This window comes from Symphalangus syndactylus, chromosome 12, assembly GCF_028878055.3.
Source record: "Symphalangus syndactylus isolate Jambi chromosome 12, NHGRI_mSymSyn1-v2.1_pri, whole genome shotgun sequence".
In the NCBI taxonomy this organism is placed as follows: Eukaryota; Metazoa; Chordata; class Mammalia; order Primates; family Hylobatidae; genus Symphalangus; species Symphalangus syndactylus.
In genome coordinates, this window is record NC_072441.2 from 43332168 (window position 1) to 43360071 (window position 27904).

The 27904-nt window shown below is 39.3% G+C and overlaps 1 protein-coding gene across 3 annotated transcripts in view; it reads left to right on the forward strand.

Moving 5' to 3' along the window:
- LRRC8C (leucine rich repeat containing 8 VRAC subunit C) overlaps positions 1-27904 on the forward strand; it is an 84612-nt gene that overhangs the window by 45444 nt on the left and 11264 nt on the right. Inside the window, exon 2 of one of the 3 annotated variants that reach the window (XM_063625337.1) lies at positions 10373-10514. In XM_063625337.1, coding sequence (XP_063481407.1) covers positions 10377-10514 — 138 coding nt within the window. In that variant the 5' untranslated portion in view covers positions 10373-10376. Of the gene's footprint in view, positions 1-10372; positions 10515-10651; positions 12864-24417; positions 26460-27904 lie in introns of those variants that run through there. The other 2 variants (XM_063625339.1, XM_063625340.1) reach the window with 2 other exon arrangements.

The window sequence follows — 27904 nt, forward strand, 5'->3', positions numbered from 1 at the left end:
AAGAGTGTTTCTAGTTTAAAGGAGACAGAAAAGAAAAAAAAGAAACTGGAATGAAGAGGTGACTAAGAAGGCCAGTAAGATGCAGAGAGCTGAGCCATTTCTGAGAGAGACTATAGGTATACTCAGAATAATAGAGATATGGAAAGAAATGACTGACATTTGAGGATAATCGTTTATGAACAGTTTTTGAAGGACTATTAGATCTCAGCTTAGCCTCATTTCAGAAAGGATTTCTGAATTTAAATGTACTTGAATTGTGCGGAATAGACATTAAATAATTATTAGTATCATATACATATAGCTGAAACTATTTGACAAAAGTCCCAAAGAAATTAAAGCTTTCTTTTAAGATCTCAGTGAGATTTAGAAATGCAGTATTCCAAACCATTATTTTGTTAATAATACTTTAATGTTTAGATTTGTTTTCTATCACCAGTTTCTTAATAAGTTCATGTTCTGACAGTCACATTTGGCCATTTTCTTGGGTACAAGCTAAGACCTCAGAAGACATTATTGATCAACACATCCTATTTAGCACTAGTGACAGAACATTGTGCATTAAAAATTCAATGATATTTAACTTTGAAATTATAAATTATTCCTGACTTCTTTCCTCATCTCAAACATTCTCTTCGGTAGTGGATGTTCTTTGAATAATTATTATTTACATGGAGGTATTTGGTAACAGTCTCTCTCTTATTTATTGCAATGTCAGGGTCTATCTAAGGGGATAATAACATAATGAAAGAGTTGGTCCTTACTACAAAATGCTCGATTGGGTGTGTCTTTGTGTGGATGATAAGCATGGGTAAGTCGATTTCAGTATAACCAATTTGTATTGAGGGCTGCTTCTAAGAGACTGTGCTGCTTTCTTGAATATACAGAGATGAGATATAAATTCTTGGTGAAATAAAAATACTGTAACAACCTCTTTAAATGCACCATTGGCACAGGAAACAATAATCAACTCCATTTACAAAGGAGTTTCAGTTCATGTTTTTATAGGAATTTCTTCAATGAATATTCTCCCATGAGTGTATATGTGGGTGAGGGATTCTCTCAGCACCTAGCACAGAGCCTGACATATAATTCCCTCTCATAATTTATAGCAAGCACATGAGTGAATGAAAGTGAATTATGCTTGTGAGAGGGAAAAAGCAGCTGCTGATCATAGATTTTTAGTGGATTCAAAGGCCTATGACTACAATAATGTAGGTAACTGGAAACTATCGTGTAAAGCAAAAGCCTTGAAATGTACAGCCTGAAGCACACACAATTAAAAGGATTTTTCTTTAAATATGTGAAGAGCATAATCAGAAAGGAATAATATCATCATTGTTTGAGAGAACTAAAATTGCTAGGTAGAAGTACTTTTGCCACCCCCACCAACACCTTTAGAAAAATAGGTTAAGCTCAACTTGAAGACTTTCCAAATAATGTAATTGATCCATTAATAACGTACAATATCATGGAGATATCCAAGGAAAAGATAGAAGTATTCATTGGATTGCAAGTTCCGCTTACCTCTTAAGATTCCTTTGAGTCAAAAGTTCTATCATTTTATGATGCTATGAGGACAGTATAGCTTAAGAATCATTTAAATGTGTTAATGTTCGTTTATTTTTTCTTTTATATTGTCAAATAAGAAACATGAAAAGAGAAATTTGAGTACAGGAAAAATTCTATTTAAACTATTTGTTTCTTAGTACAGTTTAACTTCTTTCAGTTCCAGTCAGCATCATTTGGTGTTAGCAAAGAGCTCTAGAAGGAAATAAAAAGATTTGGCTAAAAGTTATAGTTCACCATTAGCTGTGTTCCTTGGGCAAGTCACCTAATCTCTCTTGGCTTAGGATTTTCACCCATAAAGTAAGGGGTCTGGACTGGATGATCTCTTTGACCTTTTTCAGGTTCTAAAATTTTATAACCCATTTATGCTTTTCTCATTTAATTAAATACATTTCTACAGAACCATATAATTATGTTCTGCTTCAGTGGATTTTTCCAGAAATATTTTGTCATGAATGCCAAAACTGTACAATAAAACACAATCTACAATCATGCTCTCCCAAGGGAGAAAGGTATAATTTTTATGTAATTGGGAAATTTTGCCTTTTTTCTCCTGCTTTTTATTTCCATCCTTGCACTGCCAAAAGAAAAGCAATTTGTTTTACAACTGATGTTTTCAGCATATTCTGATGACTTTATTTTGATTTGTGGAGCCTTTGGGTACAACTGAAAAGAACTCATAAATTTAAAATCATGGCATTTCTGTTCATTACCTCTTTTGCCCTTGTTCACACTGGCTTTAGCTATGCTAATGTCCTGGCCCTGTGTGTGGGATCTTCATACCGTGACAGTGTCAGACATATACTTTGCTTTAGCTTCAGTAATAAAAATTGCAAAAGCAATTATATCCCACTTTCTTAACTAAAATTACTATGTATTCACCCATTTATTCATCAAACATTAGTTGAGTATCTAATACATGCCAGGCATTATTTTCTAGGTACTTGTAACACATTGATGAACACAATAGAACTGAAAAGTGAAGTTCTGCCATCATGAAACTTGCATTCTTGTGGAAGTAGAGATGCAATACATCAAGAAACACAAGGCCGGGCATGGTGGCTCATGCCTCTAATCCCAGCACTTTGGGAGGCCGAGGCAGGTGGATCACCTGAGGTCAGGAGTTCAAGACCAGCCTGACCATCATGGAGAAAGCCCGTCTCTACTAAAAATACAAAATTAGCTGGGCGTGGTGGCGCATGCCTGTAATCCCAGCTACTTGGGAGACAGAGGCAGGAGAATCGCGTGAACCTGGGAGGCAGATGTTGCAGTGAGCCAAGATTGCGCCATTGCACTCCAGCCTGGGCAACAAGGGAGAAAGTCTGTCTAAAAAAAAAAAAAAAAGAAAGGAAGAAACACAATAAATGAGGGTTTTTTGACAGACTGCACGTGATTTTATGAGACAGAGAGGAGTCAAGGATGACTCCAAGATTTGTGGCCTAAGCAACTGGAAAGATAGAGTTGCTATTTACTGAATAGGAAAGCTGTAAGTGGAGAAGGGTTTGCTGTGGAGTTAGGGAATAGGGGACTGGGACAGGGGTAGGTTTTGGACAGGCTGAGTTTGATGTGTCTAGTGGATATCCAAGAGGAGATGTCAAGTAGGTAGTGGGATCTGTGAGTCTGGATGGAGATATGAATTTGTAAAGTGTTAAGTATAGTTGGTATTGAAACATTGAGGCCAGATGCAATCACAAGGGGAGTGAATGCATTAGGGAAGACAAGAGGACCTAAGAGTAGCATTGGGATGCTCCAAACAAGGAGGTCAGGGAGAAGAGGAGGAAACAACAAAGGAATAGCCAGAGAAGTAGAAGGAAAACCAAAAGGCTGTGGTGTCCTTTAAAAGCCAAGGGAGAAATGGTCAAATTACATGAAATGCTGCTCATAAATAAGATGAGGAGTGAAAGGCCAGGCGCAGTGGCACATGCCTGTAATCCCAGCAGTTTGGGAGGCCGAGGTGGGTGGATCACTTGAGACTAGGAGTGTGAGACCAGCCTGGCCAACATGGTGAAACCCCATCTCTGCTTAAAATACAAAAATTAGCTGGGCGTGGTGGTACATACCTGTAGTCCCAGCTACCTAGGAGGCTGAGACGTGAGAACCACTTGAACTTGGGAGGTGGAGATTACAGTGAGCCAAGATCACGCCACTGCACTCCAGCCTGGGTCACAGAGCCAGACCCTGTCTCCAAAAAAAACAACAAAAGAAAAGATAAGGAATGAGAACTGACCACTGGATTTAACAACATAGATGAGCAATACACATGGGTTTCTTTTCTGTTGAATTCCTATTTCATGTGCTCAGGCACTATTAAATTGCTTTGTATTTATTTTGATTAGGGCCATTCACTGGGTTACTGACAGGCTACCTACCATCATTTGGAATTGGTTCTTGTTTCCTTGAATGATGTATGATTGTGCTAAAGGTGATACTATTTACCCACTGTCAGAAAAATGTGGAACAAAACAAATGTTAACTCTACCCACCTCATAGCCATAAAACAGTGTTAGCAATCGTGTTGGAATCACACTAGAATAAGTTTCATATTCTTTAGGTCATGGATTGATAAATAGAGCAGAATACATTCTGGATATTAATTCTAGACAAGAAATACAAAAATTATCCTGGGGAGGAAGATGGTAACATATTATTTTAGGAAGAGCCATATAAATAAAATAAACTTTATGTTTGTACCTAACTTTACCAATATTCTTTTTTTTTTTTTTTTTTGAGACGGAGTCTCACTCTGTCACCCAGGCTGGATGGCACAATCTCGGCTCGCTGCAGGCCCCACCTCCCGGGTTCACGCCATTCTCCTGCCTCAGCCTCCCGAGTAGCCGGAACTACAGGCACTCGCCACCACGCCCGGCTAATTTTTTGTATTTTTAGTAGAGATGGGGTTTCACCGTGTTAGCCAGGATGGTCTCCATTTCCTGACCTTGTGATCCGCCCACCTCGGCCTCCCAAAGTGCTGGGATTACAGGCGTGAGCCACCACGCCTGGCCAACTTTACCAATATTCTTTACCAAAATATGTATCTTTGAGAAGTAAAGTTATGTGGAATATGGATCTACTAAAATAGTTATTTGTAATAGTTCTTTTTTTTTCTGGTCTGGAGATGGCCACAGGACATTTGACTTGGTAGTTAATAAGTGCCAGGTGTTTCATGCTTTCATGCTTGTTTTTTTTTTTTTTTTTTTTCTGTTTTTGAGATGGAGCCTCGCTCTGTCTCCCAGGCTGGAGTGCAGTAGTATGATCCCAGCTCACTGCAACCTCTGACTCCCGGGTTCAAGCAATTCTTCTGCCTCAGCCACATGAGTAGCTGGGATTATAGGTACATACAACCACATCTGGCTAAGTTTTGTATTTTTAGTAGAGATGGGGTTTTACCATGCTGGCCAGGCTGGTCTTAAACCTCTGATCTCAAGTGATCCACCCACCTCGGCCTCCCAAAATGCTGGGATTACAGGCATGAGCCACTGCACCCAAGCTTACAATAAGTATTTTAAATAAGGAAATGAATCTGAATGTCTGCAAAAGGTTACAGAAGCAGAGATGTAATATTTTTCATTTTTAAAATTAGGATACCAGAATCTCTTGATTTAATTAAAAATATAATACTTCCAAAGATATTACTAATAAGATAAATTAAAATCCTTTGTAGCAAGTTGAAAATCAAGGTTGGAGGAAATATAAAATAGAAAAATGTTTAATTAGAAATAAAATTATGCTGATCAATCTTTAGCTCCCTATTTAAACCCAGTAGTTTATTCAGAAGTGGCTCCCTTAGCTTGAAATGATAACTCTTGAAATTGTCCCAAATCACTTGGAAATGACAGCGGGAATGAAAGAGAAATTAATCAAGTGTGGCTGTCACTGGAATGCATGAATTTTCAGAGGAACTGAAAGTTGTGAAAGAGAAGTACAAAAAAAGGTTTCATTAGCAAGCAAAGGGTCTATCTACCCTCTCTTTAGATTTGTAGTTTTTTATTCAAGTCTTCCCTTACTCACCTTTTTGCATCAAAAACATTAAGGATTAATGCTGTGTTAGATATTGGTTTGGGGCCTTGTAATATGTTAATTCCATAAAATCTGATACATCTGTGTATTAGTCTGTCCTCACGCTGCTAATAAAGACATGCCTGAGACTGGATCATTTATAAAGAAAAAGAGGTTTAATGGACTCACAATTCCACATGGCCTCACAATCATGGTGGAAGGTGAAGGAGGGGCAAAGGCATGGCTTACGTGGTGGCAGGCAAGAGAGTGTGTGCAGGGGAACTGCCCTTTATAAAACCATCAGATCTCATGAGACATTCACTTTCATGAGAACAGCATGGGAAAAACCCGCCCCCATGATTTAATTACCTCCCACCAGGTCCCTCCGATGACACATGGGGATTATGGGAGCTACAGTTCAAATGAGATTTGTGTGGGGACACAGCCAAACCATATCAATCTGTATATATATTTATATGTAGGATACTTGTGCATATGTGGACATGTAGACATACATGCACATACACATTTACTCAGAAGAATTTAAATGCGGCTGGACACGCCTGTAATCCCAGCACTTTGGGAGGCCGAGGTGGGCAGATCACGAGGTCAGGAGATCGAGACCATCCTGGCTAACACGGTAAAACCCCATTTCTACTAAAAATACAAAAAGTTAGCCAGGCGTGGTGACAGGTGCCTGCAGTCCCAGCTACTCAGGAGGCTGAGGCAGGAGAATGGCGTGAACCCGGGAAGCGGAGCTTGCAGTGAGCCAAGATTGTGCCACTGCACTCCAGCCTGGGCGACAGAGCAAGACTCCGTCTCAAAAAAAAAAAAAAAAAAAAAAAAAGAGTTTGAATGCAATAATAGTTGTGTTGTAGCACTAAACTTTGCCATCTTGACCTGCTGATTCCCTATCCATCTTATCTACACTGTGCCAATATTAAGAAGCAGTAGATAATACTTACATTTCTTAGATGCCTTAGTTTGACTTTATTTCCCATATTAAAAGCATGAGGTCTATGAAGCAACTCAGACAAGGACTCAGAGAACCTCACCTGTTGTGAGTATTCAGGTCTTTGTTTTTTCAAAGCAAGACTTAGATGAAGGAACAGTGACCCTCTGCCTCAGTGGTTTTCAAAGTATGGTTCATGGAAGCCTGGCAACCTAGACCTTTTTAAGGGACCCCATGAAGTCAAAACTGTTTTGTAATGCTAAGATGTTTTTTGCCTATTTCACTGATGGTGCAAAAGCCATGGTTAGTAAGGCACCTTCACATTACTCAAGATAGAGGCACCAGACTGTGCTGAAGGGATTGTGTTCTTCACTGGTACACACTTGCAATTAAAAAACCAGGTTCACTTACTGTGCTTACTGAGGCAGTAAAAATTATTGTTTTAATAACTTTCAACCTTTGACTGCATGTTTTATTAATACACTATGTGATGAAATGGGAAGAATACACAAAGCACTTCTGCTGCATTCCAAAGTACAATGGTTGTCTCAAGAGAAAGTTCTTGTGTAATGGAGTTGAAAGTAGAATGAGCTACTTTATCACATCATACTACTTTTACTTGAATAAAACAACTGATTATTGATACTTGAATATGTGGCATATATATCCTCAAAATGAATGAAGTGATCCTGACACTTCAAGGAGAACAACTAAAGTATTTGTTGACAGCAATAAAATTCAAACTTTCAAGTGATAACTAGAATTTTGGAAAACTTGTGATCACCACCATGAGCTTGACAGCTTCCCAATTCTTAAACATTTTTCTGATGATAGCAATGGTGATATTAATGAATGTGATTTTTAAATATTATTACTAAAATGTGTCTTAGTATTTTATTATGATGAAATGTGTCAACATTTGGAAGGTCTGGATAACTCAGTGATCCAATGTTTTCCAAATTATCAATGCATGATGTTACAAAATCATGCATGTGTTACAAAATCATGCATGTGTAAAAAGATCCATTCAAAGTACAAGATAGACTAATTGATTTTTTTTTTTTAAGATGGAGTCTCGCTCTCCATCAGGCTGGAGTGCAGTGGCGTGATCTCGGCTCACCACAACCTCTGCCTCCCGAGTTCAAGTGATTCTCCTGCCTCAGCCTCCCAAGTAGCTGGGATTACAAGCGCATGCCACCACGCCCAGCTAATTTTTGTATTTTTAGTAGAGTTGGGGTTTCACCATGTTGGCCAGGATGGTCTTGATCTCCTGACCTCATGATCCACCAACCTTGGCCTCCCAAAGTGCCGGGATTACAGGTGAGCCACTGAGCCTGGCCACTAATTAATTTTAATATAATGAAGTTTAAAAAGTTGTTTGATAGAGTTTCCAGTTTCCATATCGCAACCAAGTCAGGGTTTAGAATAGTATCAAAAATAAAATCTACAATGATATAAAAAGGATACTCCTCCCTTTTCCAACCACATGTTTGTGAGGCCATGTTTGGTCCATACATTTCAGACAAAACAACATATCATATCACAATGGATTGAAATTTCAGGCAAAACAACATATTATATCACAATAGATTGCAGAAGCAGATATATCTTCTATTCAGCTGTCTTTTATATTAAGCCAGGCATTAAAGGGATTTGCAAAAATTTAGAACAATTTCATTGTTCTACTAATTTTGTTTTGGAAAATATGGTTATTTTTCATAATGATGTATGTTGATGGATGAGTTTACTTTTTAATAAATTATATATATATATTAAATTTATTGGTTTTTCACTTCTAGTGTAGTAAATATGTATAGGTGTAACCCATTAAACACTTCAGGGTTCTCCTCATTGTTTTAGAGCATGAGGGGTTCCTGAGACTAAAAAGTTAGAGAGCCACTGCTCTATATTGGTGCATTTTATTTCTGAAATTGTTGCTCACTTTTATAAATAAGTCCAATTTCCTCTACGACGTAAAGAAACTTATGGAGGAGACAACAACCAAATCTATCAAGGAACGATAGACTATAACACAGGTGGTTTGCTAATTATCCCTGCCACTGCAGCTGATTAGGGTCACCCCAAATCTGAGTTGGATGAGCATGGCTTCACGAATAAGCATCAGAATTTATTCAACAGACAGTTGTTCAGAGCTTCTTGGTTTTCAGGCAGTATGGCAAGTAATGGGGATGCAAAATAGAGTAAGACAGTAGCTTCTGAAGTGGAACTTGGAAGTCAAGATGAATTTATGCCATCCGTTACTGCCACTGAGACAACTGTGACTATCAAACATTTGGGGCAGTGGGACTGTAATAATTTACTGAGAAAAAAAGAGGCCATAACGTGTCAGGGAAATCAAAGTTTGGACTAGTCTGAAATTTTAATCACACTGGAAATATACAAAGTAATGTATTGAGCTTTTGTGCAGTTTGCCTGCAACACATGTTTTAAGGAGACACATAGGCAGAACATGTAGATTCTACCCTCAAGAAACTTGTAGCCTAGTGGTGGTAACAGAAAAGAGTTAAGAAAAGTTGTGTTTCAGTAAAATGAGGAAATTGTATTCTGCATAGATGTCAAGTAGGTAGGTCAGAGAAGAGAACATCGCCAGGCCGTTGAAATTTTCAACACTGTGTTAACAGATTCAAAAAGAAGACAAATTATTGTATAAGAAAGTCACAATGTAGCAAGACAGAATAGATAACATTGTAATTGTTGCCAACGCTGTAATCAAAGAAGAGGCTTTGCTTTTATCTGGGATGTTTATTGTCTATCTAGTTCTTAATTCAGTATTAGGGAAGGAAGGTGAAATGTTTTTGGCCCTCCTTGGCCACCCTTATTCCTTGCCATAAGATAAAGAAAGGATATTTCTTCTCACAGTAGGAGGATGATTGCCATAAGATACAGAAAGAATATTTCTCCTCACAGTAGCAGGATGTTTGCCATAAGATGAAGAAAGATTATTGCTCCTCACAGTAGCAGGATGATTAACCTCAAGTCCTGGGTCACACTAAAGGCAGTGAGTAAGAAAGGAGGAGGCAGATCAAGAAAATAATGTACCTCTTTTTCCCTTTTCCCAGAGCCGTGGGTGCACCCTATTCATTTATCTTCTGTCATTTGGTTAAGATAGGAGTTTCCAGAGTAAACTGTTGTCTCAGCGGAGAAAATTAGGATAAGTTTGGGGTTCACAGTGAAATGTGAGAAGTACAGGAAACAGAGAAAAAAATCAAGATACAAGCATGGAGACAAAAAGGAAACAAGGAAGAAAAATTGAGGCCTCCTCAATCCACCACCATCAACAAGACCTTTCTTCTTAAAAGACAAGGACCACGTGGAAACACGGTTTTCCTTTCCCATGGAACAAGCAAAATGCTTTATAAACAGGGCTCAGTAAAGAATTAACACAAAAGAATGCTAAAATTACACTTAAAAATAGTTTAAAGCAAAAAAAAAATAGCTTAAAGCAATAACCCAAGATGGTAAGATAAACAGCAAAAACATTGCAAAGGATGAGCTCTAGTCTTTCTGGCATCTTCATGTTCTGTTTAAGAGAAATGAGGGTCCAGGAAATAACTGGGACGTGGCAAGTGTCTGGCCGTGTTCTTTCTGTCCCACCTGGAGCACAAAGGGAACCTTGTTATTGGACAAGAGAAGGCAAGTACTTGCCTTTTCCACGTGGGTCTCCTTATTTCCTCAACTGGTGTTTTTATTGAGTGGCTCATCAAAACATTGATGTGTCTTGACAGCTCTTGAACTAATTCAGACCTCTGCTGTGAGGAGTTGGAGCCACATTTGGTAACAATGCAGTATGTTGTACTGGAAGATAAATTGATTTACAAGTAATCTCTCCTTCCTCAGAAACATGATTCCCGTGACAGAATTCCGGCAGTTCTCTGAGCAGCAGCCTGCCTTCCGAGTGCTGAAGCCGTGGTGGGATGTGTTTACCGATTACCTCTCAGTAGCCATGCTCATGATCGGCGTGTTTGGATGTACTTTACAGGTAGGTGCCTAGATCTCTGGCAAAATGGGGGCCAGAGCAAAGCGCAAGTCAATGAAACCTCTTTAGGGAGCCGGCTGTGTGATTTTTAATGATGTAAGTATTAGTCACTGTTCTCTGTGGATGTATTTGTAATCATAGCAGAGAGCCTGAAACACCTATTTACTGGGATTTCCTAATAAGGTAAATATGGCACTTGAAAGATTTCAATGAGCCCAAAGAGCAATTGACTGTAGTCAAGTAATGTCTGATGTCACTAACATCAAAGGGGGCCCCTTATCTTTCCAAACTGGCTTCAGAATGAAATGTAGCGTATATGCAGCACCATTGATACTGCCACAGTGGAACTTTTTGCTTTTCTTCATCCTTTACCCTTACCCCTAATAAGATCTTCTGGAAGAACTAACATTTTGATGAGATATTATTTTACTGAATGTTTAGTTCTGAATTTGAAAAGAACCCAATAAAAATTTATATAGATGCCATGTATTTATGTATTGAATCCAGGTATTTTTTACATGGCTGCTATGTTCCAGGTACCATACTTTGAGGACATGGATACATATAAGTAGTTCATTTCTAGGGGAGAAATAAATAAACTAGCAATCAAAATAACTTGTGTTATACTTTGATAGAGGTGTCCATAAGGCACTAAGGGAATGCTGAAGAGAAACCCTCATTTTGGTTTGGGAATAAGAGAAAAGGTGATGGTTGAATTAAAACTTGGAGAACCAGCTGAAGTTAGTCAAGAACCTCTCCTTAGCTGAAAGTAAGAGGACACCAAGAGGAGAAAAGAAAGCTCTGAGTCATGGATGTGAGAAAGAACATGATATCTTTGGGAAACTGTCAGTAGGACTGGCACATATGGGGTGTTGATATAAGAGCTGAAGCCATGCTTGCAAATGGACTCACCCAGGGAGAATGTGATGAGGAAGACAGTGTCAGTAATAACATTAAAGAGTAAATGGAGAAGGAAGTGGGGCCCTTGAAGAAGACTGAGAAGAGGCAGCCATAAGGACAGATGAAAACCAGGAGAGAGGCATAGGTTAGAAGCCAAAGGAAGCCATGGTCAATGATGGCAGCCAACACAACTAACTCATGGACTAAGAAGAGGAAAGTAGCAACTACGTCATTAGAAATCTTAGGTCAGTGGTTGGAAAAGTGAATGGAAATCAGCATATTATAGAAGCTATGGGGTAGATGTGATTTTTCGGACAGATCAGCTGGAAAAGAAGGTATAGGGAGAGAGAGAAATCACTAGAAGTGGTACAGAGCGAAAATAAAGTACTTTAAAAGTTGGCCTTAAAAATAGTGAACACATATTGCTTCCTGTGTGTCAGGAACTCTTTTGAACACTTTACATGTATTTTAACAAATGTCATCCTCATGACAACTCTAATATATAGGTTCTATTACTAGCCTCACTTACAAATGAGACACCTGAGGCACAGAGAGGTTAAGGATCCTTCCAAGGTGAGTATTGAAGCCTTTATTCAATCCAGGTGATTTGGTTCCAAAGTTCCTGCTCTTAGTCCCTCACACCATGCTGTCTTTTATTTGGTCACTGAAAATATCTTGCCCCCTCCCCTCCAACAAAGGGTGCCAGTGAGAAGTTATTGTCTAAAAAAAAGGGCATAAATTCATTCATAAATGAAATAGTTGTTGAAGAACCTACTGTGTATCAGGCACTGTTCTACTAAGAATTATCAATGAAGGAGAAAAAAGACAAAAATCCCAGCTTTATGGACTTTAAATTCTATGGGGAAAATAAGCAAAATAAGCAAAATCAATTAGTAAATATGTTAGAAGATAAAGGCAATGGGAAAAAATAAAGCATGCCAAGATGGTAGAAGGTTCCTGCAGGTTAGATAGAAGCTGCAATCTTCAAATAGGATGGCCTGGGAAGGCCTCATTGGAAAGGTGACTTTTGGCCAAGGAATTAAAGGGGGTCCAGGAGCAGGCCAGGCAGATGTCCTGGAAGGAGGCTTCCAGGCAGAGGGAACAGCAAGAGCAAGAGGCACATAGTGAAAGGAAGGCACAGGTCCCTTCCTTTAGTGCAGAAGAATTGGATTTTATGACTTTCTTAGTTTTCTAGTTCGGTTTCCCTGGAGACCCGATAACGGTCAAATGTTAACTGTGTTACTAGGCGCAACATTATGGCTTAAATGACTGCTGATTGGTCAGCTGTTTCTGGGCTGGAAGAGTGATAAATGCCTGGTAGGAAGCTGTGTCATTGGACTTCTGTGACTGTAGTGAAACTTGTGATTCAGCATGTCCTTGACGCATCAAAGATTGATCTATTGAGTTACAGGAGATATTGGTTCCTTTGAGGCACAAGGCTTTTAAGCCAGGGTAAGTGCTGAACCTACCTAAAGTGGATCTCTTTTCCTTGCACTGGAGATGATATGGGGAGGAGAGGCTCAGGAGGACAGCAGTGTGGACGGCTACATGGACAGTTGTGAAGATTTTTCTAAAGGGGGAAAGGCTGATGTTGCCTTGCTGGTGACTCTAATCTGTGTATTTCTAAAGTGATTCTGGTGCCAAATGAAGTTTATGATAATCTTATAAGTCTGAATGTTCAGGTTATAAGGTCCTAGAAAGTCCCCTGGACATGTTACAGGCCTGAAGCAGAATTACCTCTATAATGTTGAAGAAAAGCCATGAGGCCAGTGTGCCAGAGAAATGTGAGTGAGGGGAAGAGCAGTAAAAGGTGAGGCCCGAGACACAATGGGTGCCAGATCACGTAGGGCCTTCTAGGCCACTGGAGGGCTTGGCTTTGTTCTGAGTGAGTTAGAACATGTTTGAAGGATTTATGAACAGAAGATTAGCGTAATTTATGTTTTAACAAGACCACTACAGCTGTTGAGAATATACTGTAGGGGGTGAGGATGGAAGTGAGGGTGGTATTTGGAAGGCTAGTGCAATAATCCAGGCAAGAAGTGAATTAAATGGTTTGAGTAGGGTGAAAGCAGTTGTTCTGCATGTATTTTGAAGGAAAACCCACCAAGATTTGCTGAAAGATTAAATGTGAAATACAAGAGAAAAAGAGAAATCGGCTGGGCATGGTGGCTCACACCTATAATCCCAACACTTTGGGAGACCAAGGTGGGTGGATCACCTGGGGTCAGGAGTTCGAGACCAGCCTGGCCAACATGGTGAAACCCCATCTCTACTAACAATACAAAAATTAGCCGGTCATGTTGGCACACACCTGTAATCCCAGCTACTCAGGAGGCTGGGGCAGGAGAATCGCCTGAACCCGGGAGGCAGAAGTTGCAGTGAGCCAAGATCGCACCATTGCACTGCAGCCTGGGTGACAAAGCAAGACTCCATCTCAAAAAAAAAAGAGAGAAATCAAGGATGACTAAGATTTTTAGACCTCAGCAACTAGAAAAGTTTGTTTTTAAACATGTTAGGTTTGTGATATAAGTTAAACATCAACGTGGAGATATTAAGTAATCAGTTGGATGTAAAACCCAGGAGTTTGGGGTTAGTGATGGTCATTTTCAGGAGGAAGGAGGTGAAGATCCAGGATCTAGGTGGAAGGATTATCCCTGATTTTGGTGGAGGAGGTATCATCCACCAGAATGGGAATGATAGCTACAGATGCATTTTTATTTGGTAGGGAGACAGAAAGACGGGAGTCTGTGCCTTATGGCTTGTTGTTTCTCTGTGATGGAGAAAACAACATTTACTGAGAGATTGTGAGGGTGAGGAATGTAGCAGGAATTGGCAACAAGGAAGGTAGTAGAGCAGGGGTCTCAAGGAGAAGGTTAGATTTGGGGTGGCTAGCTTGGGAAATAGTAGAGGAAGGTGACATAGATTAGCAGGAGCACTATCAACCTGTCTTTATTACTGTGCCATGGCTCACAGTGCTGCTGCAGGATCTGCCTAACAAGCACAGGGAATTATTTCTCGTTTACATATTCCATGGCAGGATGAAGTGCAGAAAAGAGAAAGAACACAGAAAATCTTTTAGAATAAATAGTTAACTTGCAATGAAATGAATGAAAATAAGAGTGTACCTATGAAAATGTCTATAATGAGCATCATTTAGGAGATGTGCGTGCAGTAAGTTCAGGAGGGGATTCAAGCACAAGCTAAATCTCTTTTCCTGTGTGCTGGTCAGAATCGTCTTGCTGCAGCACAGCCCCACAGTGTCTCTCTACAGTCCAGAAGCCTTTTGGGCTCCCCACTGACCAGCCTTCTCAGCACCACCACTGTTACCTTGCACAATCAATGGCTCCTGCTCAGACACGTTAACTAACCTGGGCCTTTCCCACATAGGCCTCTTTCATCTCTTCAGCCGTTAAAAAGAAATCTGATGCCAGTTGACTGGGTACAAGAAGTGTTGTCTGAGATGACAAGGTTCTGAGGAAAAATGAGATGTCAAAAGAAATATTGCTTCAGAATATGAAGGCTGCAGGCCACAGAATTCATACGGGGTGGACTACTCAATTCAACAAACAATCCTGTGCATCAGCAATGTATCAGACACTGTGCGGGCTGTTAGATGCTAAAAGAAAAACAGCACAGCCCATGCCTTCAGATTGCTAATAGTCTGAAGACCATAGAAACACATAAGCAATGTCTTCCAATGTGTAAATGCCTTAATGGTGCCTCAAGAGCATCAAATATGATGTTGTCATCTCAGTTACTGGAAGTTAGGGACTCAAGATTATTGAATGAAGTCTCAAAGAATGAGTATACAAAACCAAAATATGTATTTTAATAAGAGGAATGAAGGGGAAAACTCAGCATTAACAGAATATTTAGTGTAATCATTTTACAAAGCCCTCATGGATTGGCACAGTGACCGGAGGGCCCAGATGGCATTTTTCGGAGAGAGTGGGGTCAGGGATATTAAACATCCTGCAATCGGTAGGACATTCCCACACAACAGAATTATTTTATCCAGAATGCTAATAGCACATCCGTGGAGTAACACTGGCAAGAGAACCTGTGCTAGAATCTGTATGTACTTTATTTAGTTCCCAGAACAAACCTGTGAAAGTAGATTAGTCCCATTTTTCAGATGAGAATTCCAAAGTGTAGAAGGTTGGATAACTTGCCCCAAAGCCAAGAGGGATGCAGCTGAGATTCCAATCTTAGGCTGATTCTCCATGAGGCGTCTGTCAACCCTATGCACACTGCTATCAAATATTATGGAACCATCACAATTGCACAGATTGTGAGGGCAAGGTTTGGCTTATAAAACAGGATTTTCAGTGTAAAAGCAAGTACAAAATGATAAAAAGAGAAAATAGTTACAAAAAGTATCAATTTTATGAATTATAAATTAAAATTTTAAGGGGCATTCACTATATACCTGCTATTTAAAAAAAAAAATTTGCACTCTATAGTAAGCATTAACAAAACAAGAAAGAATGCATGGTACAAATTATTAAAGTAAAACTACCTAGGATCCATATAACAAATTAATGTTCCATAGGGGAAGAATTTAAGCTCTTATTTTAGCTCTGCTATGATAATCCACTAAAAATGGCTTAATGACTGATAACTTTATAAACAAAGGATTCTCTGTGAAGCTCAAGTTCCTTTCTCATTCCCAAGGTGATGTTAAAATTGTTAAAATATATTTTTATGTCTTGATTTTCCCCTTGTAAAATGAAAGTGTATCATTCTTTCTGATCTTATTTGCAAAGCAAGTTAACTCCTAGACTGGAATATATGACAAGGCAAAATCTAAGGTGGAGTTAGAAGAACACTCTTTGATGATAAAATAGTAATCCAACAGCTTTTAGAGTAACTATTTTGTAAGTTGCTTTTTTCATGTCAACAGTTGATATCTGTTTACTCCTAAAAGGTTGTATTCATATAGGTTTAATACTATTCAGCTTGGAAAATACTGGGGGATTAAGGAGATTATTATCTATCAAGGGGATGTTGATTCTTTCTTGCACTTATGTAAAAGGATTAGAACCAGCACTTTTGCCTTACTTGTCTGACAAATATTTATTCATTTCTGAGCAAGTAGCTCTTTTCAAGGCTGCCATGAAATAAGAGCATGTATAAAGAGCATTCCTTAGATTACATCAATCCACATAAGAACAAATGTAAACTCACTGTAAGCCAGGAGAGTGTAGGAGTATACGTGTCTGTCCTATTCCTGTACAGTCAAATACACCCTCAAGGACCAATAGTGTAAACACCCAACTTTGTGCTATAAACAACACTATTCAAAAACTCAACACATTCAACAAAATAGACCAAATCCTGAAAGGTCAACACGTTGCTTCCTGGAAAAATAAGATTGCTTTAGATCTCTGCTCAGTGACTCCAGGTTATCTTATTATGACCAAATCCAAAACAGCCCATGGGCAGACCGTTACCAAATATAGAATTAGCAGTTAGAAACCAGAAACAGGAACTGGAAGATGCAAGCCCCCGGGAAGCCCTAGGGGACCTGCCTTGCGATTGTTACATAGAAAAGACATTTCCTGCTTTCTGAATTTGGAGGGGAAAAAAAGAATTATTTCAATGACAAAGCCACCTACAAAAAAATCCTGGAAGATTTAACCCAATCAGTAGGAGCGAAGTGGCCAGCAGGGTCACGCTATCAAAAAGGTTAGGACATGTGAGTTTGTTGGTTAGAGCTGATCCCCGCTTTGATTTTTAGGGCATACTGAAATTAATTTCTGCTTCTCTGATTTAGAGCCATCGATGTCAGCTCCATGACAAATGACCTTCAGGTGAAAATGCTCACAGGCAGTTTACTGGAAAGTACAGGCAATCAGAATTATAGATTCCAGAATGATTTCAGAAGACTTCATTTTGATAATGTGCCCTGAATTCTTGCTTCTGCTCCCCTCATGCAGTCATCTGCTGTATACTGTCTGAGATTTCTAGTAGATGTTTTTCTTTGGCCAAATTTGAATTTTATAGATAGAAGCCCAGAAATTCTTACTTAGAATCAGTGATACTGATTACATCAGAATACTGATGAAATCACAGATAGAAGTGAAGGCTTAAAATCAAGACCTCATCTCAGATATTCAGATATGTTCCTTTTCTTTCATCTTTTCTTTTTTTTTTTTTTTTTTTTTTGAGACAGAGTCTTACTCTGTCACCCAGGCTGGAGTGCAGTGGCGTGGTCTCAGCTCACTGCAACCTCTGCTTCCAAGGTTTAAGCAATTCTTATACCTCAGCCACCTGAGTAGCTAGCTGGGTTTATAGGCATGCACCACCACACCCAGCTAATTTTTGTATTTTTAGTGGAGACAAGAGTTTCACCATGTTGGCCAGGCTGGTCTCGAACTCCTGGCCTAGAGTGATCCACCCACCTCAGCCTTCCAAAGTGCTGGGATTACAGGTGTGAGCTACTGCACTAGCCCAGTTGTATAAAGTTTCCATGTACCCACCTTACATCTCCGTTCTGCTAGGGTCTTTGGGGAATATAAGACAAAAATTATTTAGATGGTGAAAATAATTGTAAAGAGCAACCTTTGTCATCTCTGTGGGGATGGTGGTGAATGCTGTGAAAGAAACACTATTTCAAAACCTCTGTTATATCTAGTATCAAAAATATGCCTTAGTTGGGACCTTTTTATGGTGGTTTATTTGAACTGACACTTTTGATCTTCCCTAGAATTTTACTTCTTGTCATCTATCACCTTGAGAATTTTATGTGGACTGAATTCCAATTTTATGTGGACTGTATACAGGGTGGTTATAGGAATACAGGAATAAATTATATTCCAGGGAGAAAAAAGTGATATGGGGTATTACAAAAGATAAGACTTGTGGGGCATGGTAACATTCTACAAATGTCCACTTGGGGGTTTCTAGCAAATAAGGACTTTCAGCTCTGCTTCGTTTTGTTTTGTTTGTTTTGTTATTTTGGAGACGAGTTCTCACTCTGTTGCGCAGGCTGCTTTGAAACTCCTGGGCTCTAGTGATCTTCCGGCCTCAGCCTCCTGAGTAGCTGGGATTACAGGTGCGTGCCACCATGCCCAGCTTCTTTTTTTCTTTTTTTTTTTTTTCTTTGAGATGGAGTCTCACTCTGTCACCCAGGCTGGAATGTGTGCATTGGCATGATCTCACTGCAACTCCACTTCCCGGGTTCAAGTGGTTCTCCTGCCTCAGCTTCCCTAGTAGTTGGGATTACATCCGTGCACCACCACACCCAGCTAATTTTTGTATTTTTAGTAAAGACGGGCTTTCACCATGTTGGCCAGAATGGTCTCGAACTTCTGACCTCAAGTTACCCACCCGCCTCAGCCTCCCAAAGTGCTGGGAGCCCGGCCCATGCCCAGCTTTTTTGTTATAATAGCACTTCCTGTTTCTAATAAAAGTATAAAGGCTTTTTTTTTTTTTTTTTTTTTGTATACAGAATCTGACTCTGTCACCCAGGCTGGAGTGCAGTGGCTCAATCTCAGCTCACTGCAACCTCCACCTCCCGGGTTCAAGCAATTCTCCTGCCTCAGCCTCCCGAGTAACTGGGACTACAGACGTGAGCCACCACGCCCGGCTAATTTTTGTGTTTTTGGTAGAGACGGGGTTTCACCATGTTGGCCAGGCTGGTCTCAAACTCCTGACCTCAGATGATCTGCCCCCCGTCGGCCTCCCAAAGTGCTGGGATTACAGGCATGAACCACCGCGCCCGGTCCTATATAAAGGCTTTTAAACATACATAGTGACATTTTTCATCACGTAATGACAAGTTCAAAATGTCAACTTTCCTAAGAAGTGTTTGAACTACCAGCAGTAATAGGGTCAGCTATCTTAAAATAGAATTGGCATCTCCCTACTCAAGTTATTTTAGTTCTTAAAAGCTGGTGAGATTCTTTGCACTGATATCCAAAGCTGGGGCTATGTGACCTCAAGTTCTATATGTTAACTTATTGTTTAGGATGTTGATGTTAAGTGTTATAGGTGATAGATATTGGACTCAGAAAATGCTTAATGCAAGCTGAGACAGTGTTATAGTGATATACACTTGTAGAACACTTGTATGCATGATTATATCAGTTAGTCACTTAATTTTATATTTTTAGAATTCTGCAAAGATCTTTTGTCTAATAGGTCATCAACTATCTCATCATTTTACCTTGTAAGAAACCTTATATGCTCACTGGAAATAGAAAACCTGGATTTAAAAAAATAATAATTTCAGCTAGATCAAGTTAATTTAAAGAGAAAAAACTTAATCTTTCCCCAAAACTTCAAGCAGAAAACATGGGCTCTCTCATATGCTCTTAGTATGAGTTTAGGTGAAACACATGGCTTTTCTGAGGCCCAGTTTTATAAAATGAGCAGGATAGGCACCACTTCCATTTTACAGATGTATTGTGAAAAAAATGGTGATAAAATAGAAATGTATTTTTAGTCTCTTTAGAAACTATGACCTCAAAATGTCTCCTCTTGGGCAATTACTCTGATCCTCCCCAACTGAAAAACAAAACAAAAAACTGCCTTCTCTTCATTTGGGGCATCTTCATATAGTCGTAAGTGTGATTAGTTGAGCCTTGACAAACAGAGATTGAGAGAGGTCTAGAATCCAGGAGCAAATGCCCTAATTCTGATAGCTACCTATACCCATCTCCCAGAAGACTTTGCAGGAGCTATACAGACATAGAGGACAAGATCAGGCAGAAGAACATTTAATTAAAACTAAGGCTCTGGCCCTAAACCACATTATCAGTTTCCTGGTGAGCTAGGCCACACTTCAGATAAGTCTCAAGCACTTTCTTTGCCTAAGCTCTGAAAAATCTACGTACCTGGAAAAAAAGCGGGGGTGTGGCAGGGAGTTCTGAAAAAAACTCCTTAGCTTCTTTTTCTACACCTTAATCTCTGCTGTGCTCAGGTCAAAAAAAGGTATTCTGGGTAAAGAACAGACAGAGGGGAGAGGGGAAGGGGAAGAGAGAAGAGGGAGGAAGAGAGAGGGGAGAGAGATATAGATTTATTATTGATTCTTCCTAAAGCTCATCTGAACAATCCTCCTCAGGCCCTCCTAGGCTACCTTCAACTTCCCAGAGACAGGCAGCTGCAGACCTATTGTGTCACATCAGTTTTAAGGAAAAAGGGAGACTTCCAAATGATGACTCCCTTTAGAAGCTCTAAAGAGAGAGTCAAACCAGACTGGTCCCAAGGTAGAAACAACCCCTTGTGACACCAAGGTTTAGTACTTTTCCTTAAAGGTCACCATCTCTATCAAGCCCTCTTTCACCTAGAAAGAAGTAAGGAGAAACAAAAAGAGTCTTTTCTCCCCAGAGATCAGCCATTATCTGGATGATTCAGAAAAATGGAAAAGTGCATAGATGAAATTCTCCCTCTATAGGTAAAAGACCTATTTGTCTGAAATGTGTGGAGCCTGTCGTATCCAAATTAATATTTATGGAATCCAAATAATCTTAACTTCTAAAAATTATAATAATGATTGAAAAAAAATCACTTGCCATCCAGCACACATAAGTGACTAACAAGTGCCATGACTCTTGCCTTAACTGCAAGCCTTCTATGATGCCATAACAAATTATGGATATTATCTTTTAAGGATGACACTATCTATTCCTTCAGGTAGATTGGACCACAACCTGGCAGTTGATATCATCTCACTTGGGGAGATATTTTTATTGCTAAAACTAAATAGCAAATTATTTTTCAATTATTATAGTAAATTTCGAAAATAATCATTTAAAAATATCCTTTTAGAACAGTTTTATTTGCGTGCTTTCCATATTTAGAATTCTGTATCTTTGTCCTGTTCATACATTGAAGATAATCTGGATGATTTATGTTTCTCTTTGAACTCTCCCAATTTCTTTTATTCTACTCCTGCTCACAGATTTATCAGTAAACTGCAGGGTTTCTAGAGCTAAATCAGCTGAGTACAGAACTGAGGTTTCAGTCCCTGGGCATTGCTTCAAAAAGAGTTTTTCCTGTATTGTTTTAAGAGTATAATTAGAGATAAATATTTCAAATTCTTCAAACAACTGAAACAAATAGTCTGTTATAAATCAAAACATGTTCTGTTTTTTTATGTATCTATTGAATTTTCTCACATGGTTGTTACTTTGAAATGGATGCTTTCGACATAGATCTTAAATTGCCATGGATCAAATAATTCACTGGTCTTTATGGCTTATGGAAAAATGCCATGAAGCAGAATGAGAAGAAGCTGCTTCAAATCTTAGCCACCCCCGTCATTTCTGAAAATTTTTTTTTGTAATTCCTTGTTTGGCCTAGAGAAGCTTTCTTCAAAAGAAGAGGGGGAAAAAAACAATGTGGATACAACCCAGATAGAGGTAATAAAAGCATCCTTGATGGCTGGAAACCTTCAGTTTAATGAAGTGTTAAAAAAATGAACATTAATAGTATGTATTGTCATTCCCACCCTCAGAAAAGTTAGTATGTCAGTATTTACAGTGATAGGAGAATTGTATTTACTAAGCAAAATTTCAAAATGTAGACATGATTCTAATGTGGATATGATGGTTTCTTTTTTACTTAGGAATAAACAGACCATGTGTCCCAAATCTGGTACTCTCTTTGTGTCTCTTAAATGAGTTAGCACTTAACTCTGGCTTTAGGAATCACTAGACTGATATCACTTGGCAGTTAGGAGAGTGTGCAAAATGAATTGTTTCATGTCAGAGGAAGGTAGCTAGAGGTCAAATATTTCCAGATGTTCTCTGGCATCTGAATATATGAATGCATATGCTTGCCTTAGCTGTGGTTTGTTCCTCCTTAGGGATATGGGGGACAGTGTTTATTTTATTTGTTCACTTCATATTTATTGCATACCTATTTTGTGCCAGGCAATGAAAACTAAGCATGGTGTCTATCTTTAAAGAGCTTACTGGTCCTTATACTGTTATTTGTTCTGTATAATGATTTAAGATATGCTGTAGCTTTTTTAGTGCTTAATCTTTCTATCAGTGACATTTAATGTTCCTCAGGCATTTCTCATGGTGCATAACTCAAGGAGTTTCGCTTGATACTAGCTTTTAATTATGTATTAATAAAACCTGTATAAAAGTACCATTATACTTTACCACTGAGAAAATCCATAAGTTCAGAAATCTAAGTTTTAATGAACTTATCTCTTCAATCCTTTGGATTTTTTTCCCCAAACACTCCATGCGTCAAATGTGCCAAGGTATGATTTTTTTTTATTTTCCTTTTCCTATTGCTATTGGAGAAATAGGTAACTAATAAAAACAGACCTTTTACTCTGCTCTTGTAAATACCTTAGACTTTGGCAGTTTGCCTTAGACTGGTTTTTCTCTCACTTTACTATATGGGTGTAAACTTCCTCCCTGTACAGTGTGTTATTTCCTGGCCATGATATAAATGTTAAGCATCATCATCATTAAAAATAAGGGAGATTCAGACAAGTCCCGAAGGTGGAAAAAAAAAAGAAATTTAAAAAAGAGAGAGAGAGAGATGATCCAAACAATGGAATGCTATATAGTGCTAAAAAAAAAACGGTCAAGCCATGAAAAGACATGGAGGAACATTCAATGTACATTGCTAAGTGAAAGAAGCTAATCTTAAAAGGATACATGCTGTATGATTCCATCTGTATTATATTCTGGAAAAGGCAAAACTACCAACAGTAAAAATATCAGTTGTTCTTTAGAAAGGACAAAGGAGGGGAGGGATAAGTAGGTATAGCTCAGAAGACTTTTAGGGCAGTGAAATGACTCTATAGGATATTACAATGGATACATATTGTTATACATTTGTCCAAATCTTTATCCAGCACCAAGAGGGAACCCCAAGGTAACTAGACTTTGGATGATAGTGATGTGTCAATGTAGGTTCATCGATTGTAACAAATGTACCACTGTGGTTGAGCTTGGTGATAATGGGGAGGGCTATACATGGGTGGAGGTAGGGAGCATATGGGAAATCTCTGTACCTTCCTTTCGATTTTGCTGTGAACCTAAAACTGCTCTAAGAAAATTTAAAAGTCTTTTTAAAAAGTAGAAGAAAAGAAGAGAGCATGTGTACAGCAAACAGGAAATGATGCCACATACTTGCAGTTTTGCTTTTCCATTTCTGTTGGAGACAAGGACAGTGTTTGTCCTGATGATAGTGATGCAGCATGTGTGGTTCTCACAGATGTCTATTTCTGTGCTCTTGTGGTGATTGCCCCCAAATATGCATATAGTCGACATAATGCACAGCAAGAGTTGTGAGTAAGACATTTGCTAAGAATGAAAGCATTTAAATGTTCACTCTTCAGAGCCATCTACTCTGCCTTTTCAGTTCCTTTTCATTCTCATTCTCACCAACATTTTTTGTACTTAAAATATTTTCAATAGTTCAGCCTTGAAACACAGTCTACGTTTTCAGAGTTAATTCTATCACTGATGAGGGGAATCAATCTCATGCCTTTGGACAATGAGTGCTTTCTTTGTCCTCTAGCATCTTGTATCTTGGGGAAAGTGCTTAGTCAAGTTTGTACATTAACTGATAACTTAGTGACATGAAAGTTAATTCTTTTCCCTTCTATTTCTATCCTTTTGCCCAGGAGAAATAGGTCTACCTCAGAAAAGAAGAGTGACACTCCATCTTTTCAGTCTTTCTCCCTCTCTCTCCCCAAGTGCATCCTTTTGCTCCTGCCTCTGGAACCACAGGCTCTAACCTAGCAGCTTCAAGTCCCAAATGAAGTTACTTCTACTCCACCAAGTCTACCCTGCTTACTCCAAGCCTGAGCTCTTACTGTACATATTGCCATATTTGCGCTGTCGTTTGATTTTTCATGTGGCTGGTTATGTCCCTCTAGCAAGATTGCAAATGCTTTTAGAACAGCAAATACTGGCTACGCCTCTTTGGTTTTCCTGTGACGCTTAGCATGTATTACCTTGGCACAAAACTAATTGTGTTTTTTGCCATTACTTTCTTTTTTTATTATTATTACACTTTAAGTTTTAGGGTACATGTGCACAATGTGCAGGTTTGTTACATATATATCCATGTGCCATGTTGGTGTGCTGAACCCATTAACTGGTCATTTAGCATTAGGTATATCTCCTAATGCTGTCCCTCCCCCCTCCCCCTACCCCACAACAGTCCCCGGAGTGTGATGTTCCCCTTCCTGTGTCCATGTGTTCTCATTGTTCAATTCCCACCTATGAGTGAGAACATGCGGTGTTTGGTTTTTTTGTCCTTGCGATAGTTTACTGAGAATGATGGTTTCCAGTTTCATCCATGTCCCTACAAAGGACATGAACTCATCATTTTTTATGGCTGCATAGTATTCCATGGTGTATATGTGCCACATTTTCTTAATCCAGTCTATCGTTTTTGGACATTTGGGTTGGTTCCAAGCCTTTGCTATTGTGAATAGTGCCGCAATAAACATACGTGTGCATGTGTCTTTATAGCAGCATGATTTATAGTCCTTTGGGTATATACCCAGTAATGGGATTGCTGGATCAAATGGTATTTCTAGTTCTAGGTCTCTGAGGAATCACCACACTGACTTCCACAATGGTTGAACTAGTTTACAGTCCCACCAACGGTGTAAAAGTGTTCCTATTTCTCCACATCCTCTCCAGCACCTGTAGTTTCCTGACTTTTTAATGATCACCATTCTAACTGGTGTGAGATGGTATCTCATTGTGGTTTTGATTTGCATTTCTCTGATGGCCAGTGATGATGAGCATTTTTTCATGTGTTTTTTGGCTGCATAAATGTCTTCTTTTGAGAAGTGTCTGTTCATGTCCTTCACCCACTTTTTGATGGGGTTGTTTGTTTTTTTCTTGTAAATTTGTTTGAGTTCATTGTAGATTCTGGATATTAGCCCTTTGTCAGATGAGTAGGTTGCAAAAATTTTCTCCCATTTTGTAGGTTGCCTGTTCACTCTGATGGTAAGTTTCTTTTGCTGTGCAGAAGCTCTTTAGTTTAATTAGATCCCATTTGTCAATTTTTTTTGCCATTACTTTCAACGGCAAAAACCACAATTACTTTTACGCCAGCCTAATAGTAGATAGTAGGTATTCAATATGTTTCTGTTGGTAAAGGATAGCCTGCTCTTATCTCTGAACAATCCCTGGAGAATAGATCTTTGGGATGTGATTTTGCTATATCCTTCTTAGGTCAACAGGGATAACTTGGTTTGTTCCGTCAGACTGGGGGCAAGTCTAGATGATCAACTTCAGGGTAGAAATCTTTGGTACTACCTGTATTTGAATCAATGAGGTAGAGGGAGGATGAAGCATAAACTTCACTTGCCTTTTTGTGGCTCCACTCTAACCTGTTTGGATCAAATCTGTCATAACCAAGTTAAAGTACTATCTTTTAAAGAATAAGACACAATCTAAAGACTACATCTGGATCACAAGTTAACATATTGGAATGGTACCACCTATTTTATCATACACTGCAAATGTTCTTACTTCCTCTTCCTATAACAATATAATCATAACTGTGTTTTAAAGTCCAAGCTGGTAGCTCATGCCTGTAATCCCAGCATTTTGGGGGTCCAAGGCGGGAGGATCACTTGAGCCCAGGAGTTCAAGGCTAGCCTAGGCAATACAGTGAGAACCCATCTCTATAAAAAATAAAAATAGAAAACTGGTTCAAGCTGGAGAAATAATTTGGGGATTATAGTTCATAGAAAAAGAACAATGGGGCCAGGCACGGTGGCTCATGCCTGTAATCCCAGCACTTTGGGAGCCTGAGGCGGGCGGATCACGAGGTCAGGAGATCGAGACCATCCTGGCTAATACAGTGAAACCCTGTCTCTACTAATACTACAAAAAATTAGCCAGGCATGGTGGTGGGCGCCTGTAGTCCCCAGCTACTTGGAAGACTGAGGCAGGAGAATGGCGTGAACCTGGGAGGCGGAGCTTACAGTGAGCCAAGATCGCATCACTCCACTCCACTCCAGCCTGGGCGGCAGAGCGAGACTCCATCTCAAAAAAAAAAAAAAAGAAAAAGAACAATGGACTTTATTGTCGAGGATATAGGAAAGTAAGTATTTTCATATGCTGTTGGTGGAACATGTGTAAAGAAATTCAGCCTTTTTGTGGGGGAGGGAATTTGACGTATAAGTTTACCTTGTGTGGCACTACCCAAGCAACACAATTTTTCATAATGTTAATTTGTCTCGACTAATTTTTGTATTAAGATATACACATCTGCAAAAGATGGTAAAACAGGTGTTACAATTCAAAACAGTCCTGTGTTCAATGTGTATAGTCATGATAGATATAAAAAGATAACAAAAATGCATACACAGACCCCAAAGCAAGATGAGCATTTCTGTGGAGCACAAATGGAACGCTGAATGGGTCTGAATCAATTGCTGGGCTCTTATCCAAAACTAAGCAGTAGCAGCCAGGAGCTCAGCTCCTGCTAGTAAAGGGAACCATAAATGCACCAAGCAAGATAAGAGACTGAAGCCTGGTCACTGTTTCAAGCCAAAAGTCCTCACTCCCAAAAAGAAGCTGAAAAAATATAGTGATTAACTGGATGCTGGAGATGGTAGTTCAGAGGAAAGCGTGCATCTGAGGTGCCTGCCAACCAGAAACTGAGTCAGCCGTCCACTATCTCGCAGACTGACTCTGTGAGGTCCCGACATCACAGTGGAACATCAAAACACCATGATAAGACCTATTGGTGGACTCGCGGGGGCTAGGGGCTGGGTGCAGAAAACCACAAAAGTACACTCAAGAGATGCAGTGGAAAACATACACCTACTCAGGATGCGTCTACCACCCAGAACACATGAAAAAAACTATGTTAAGAAAGACTATTAACAAAATTAACAATTGGAACATAGATTCATGCAAGATGAAATTAAGTTTTAACCAGATGACAAATAAATATACAGAGAGTGGTTAAAAAGATCAAGACATAACATTTAAAAAGTAGGGGCCGGGTACAGTGGTGAACGCCTGTAATCCCCGCACTTTGGGAGGCCAAGGCAGGCGGATCACTTGAGCCCAGGAGTTCAAAACCAGCCTGGGCAACATGGCAAGGACCCTATCTCTAAAACAAAAAAAAAATTTTTTTAATTAGCCAGGCATGGTGGCACACACCTGTAGTCCCAGCTACATGGCAGGCTGAGGTGGAAGGATCACTTCATCCCAGGATTTTTGAAGCTGCTGTGAGTCATGATCATGCTACTACACTCCAGCCTGGGCAACAGAGCAAGACCCTATCTCAATCAATCAATAAAGTAGGTAGATATGACTTAAGAGCTGATATAACAAATTTAGAAATCTTGGAAATAAAGTCAATGAATTATAAAATATCAACAGATAGAATAACTGGACTGTACTCAGTAGCATAAAGAAGTAATGAATTAAACAAGAGTTCTGAGTTTACTCAGAGCCTGGCACAGAGAGAGACAGGAATCAAAACACACATTCATGAAAGACAGACTGAGAGACACTGACATACATCTCAGGGGA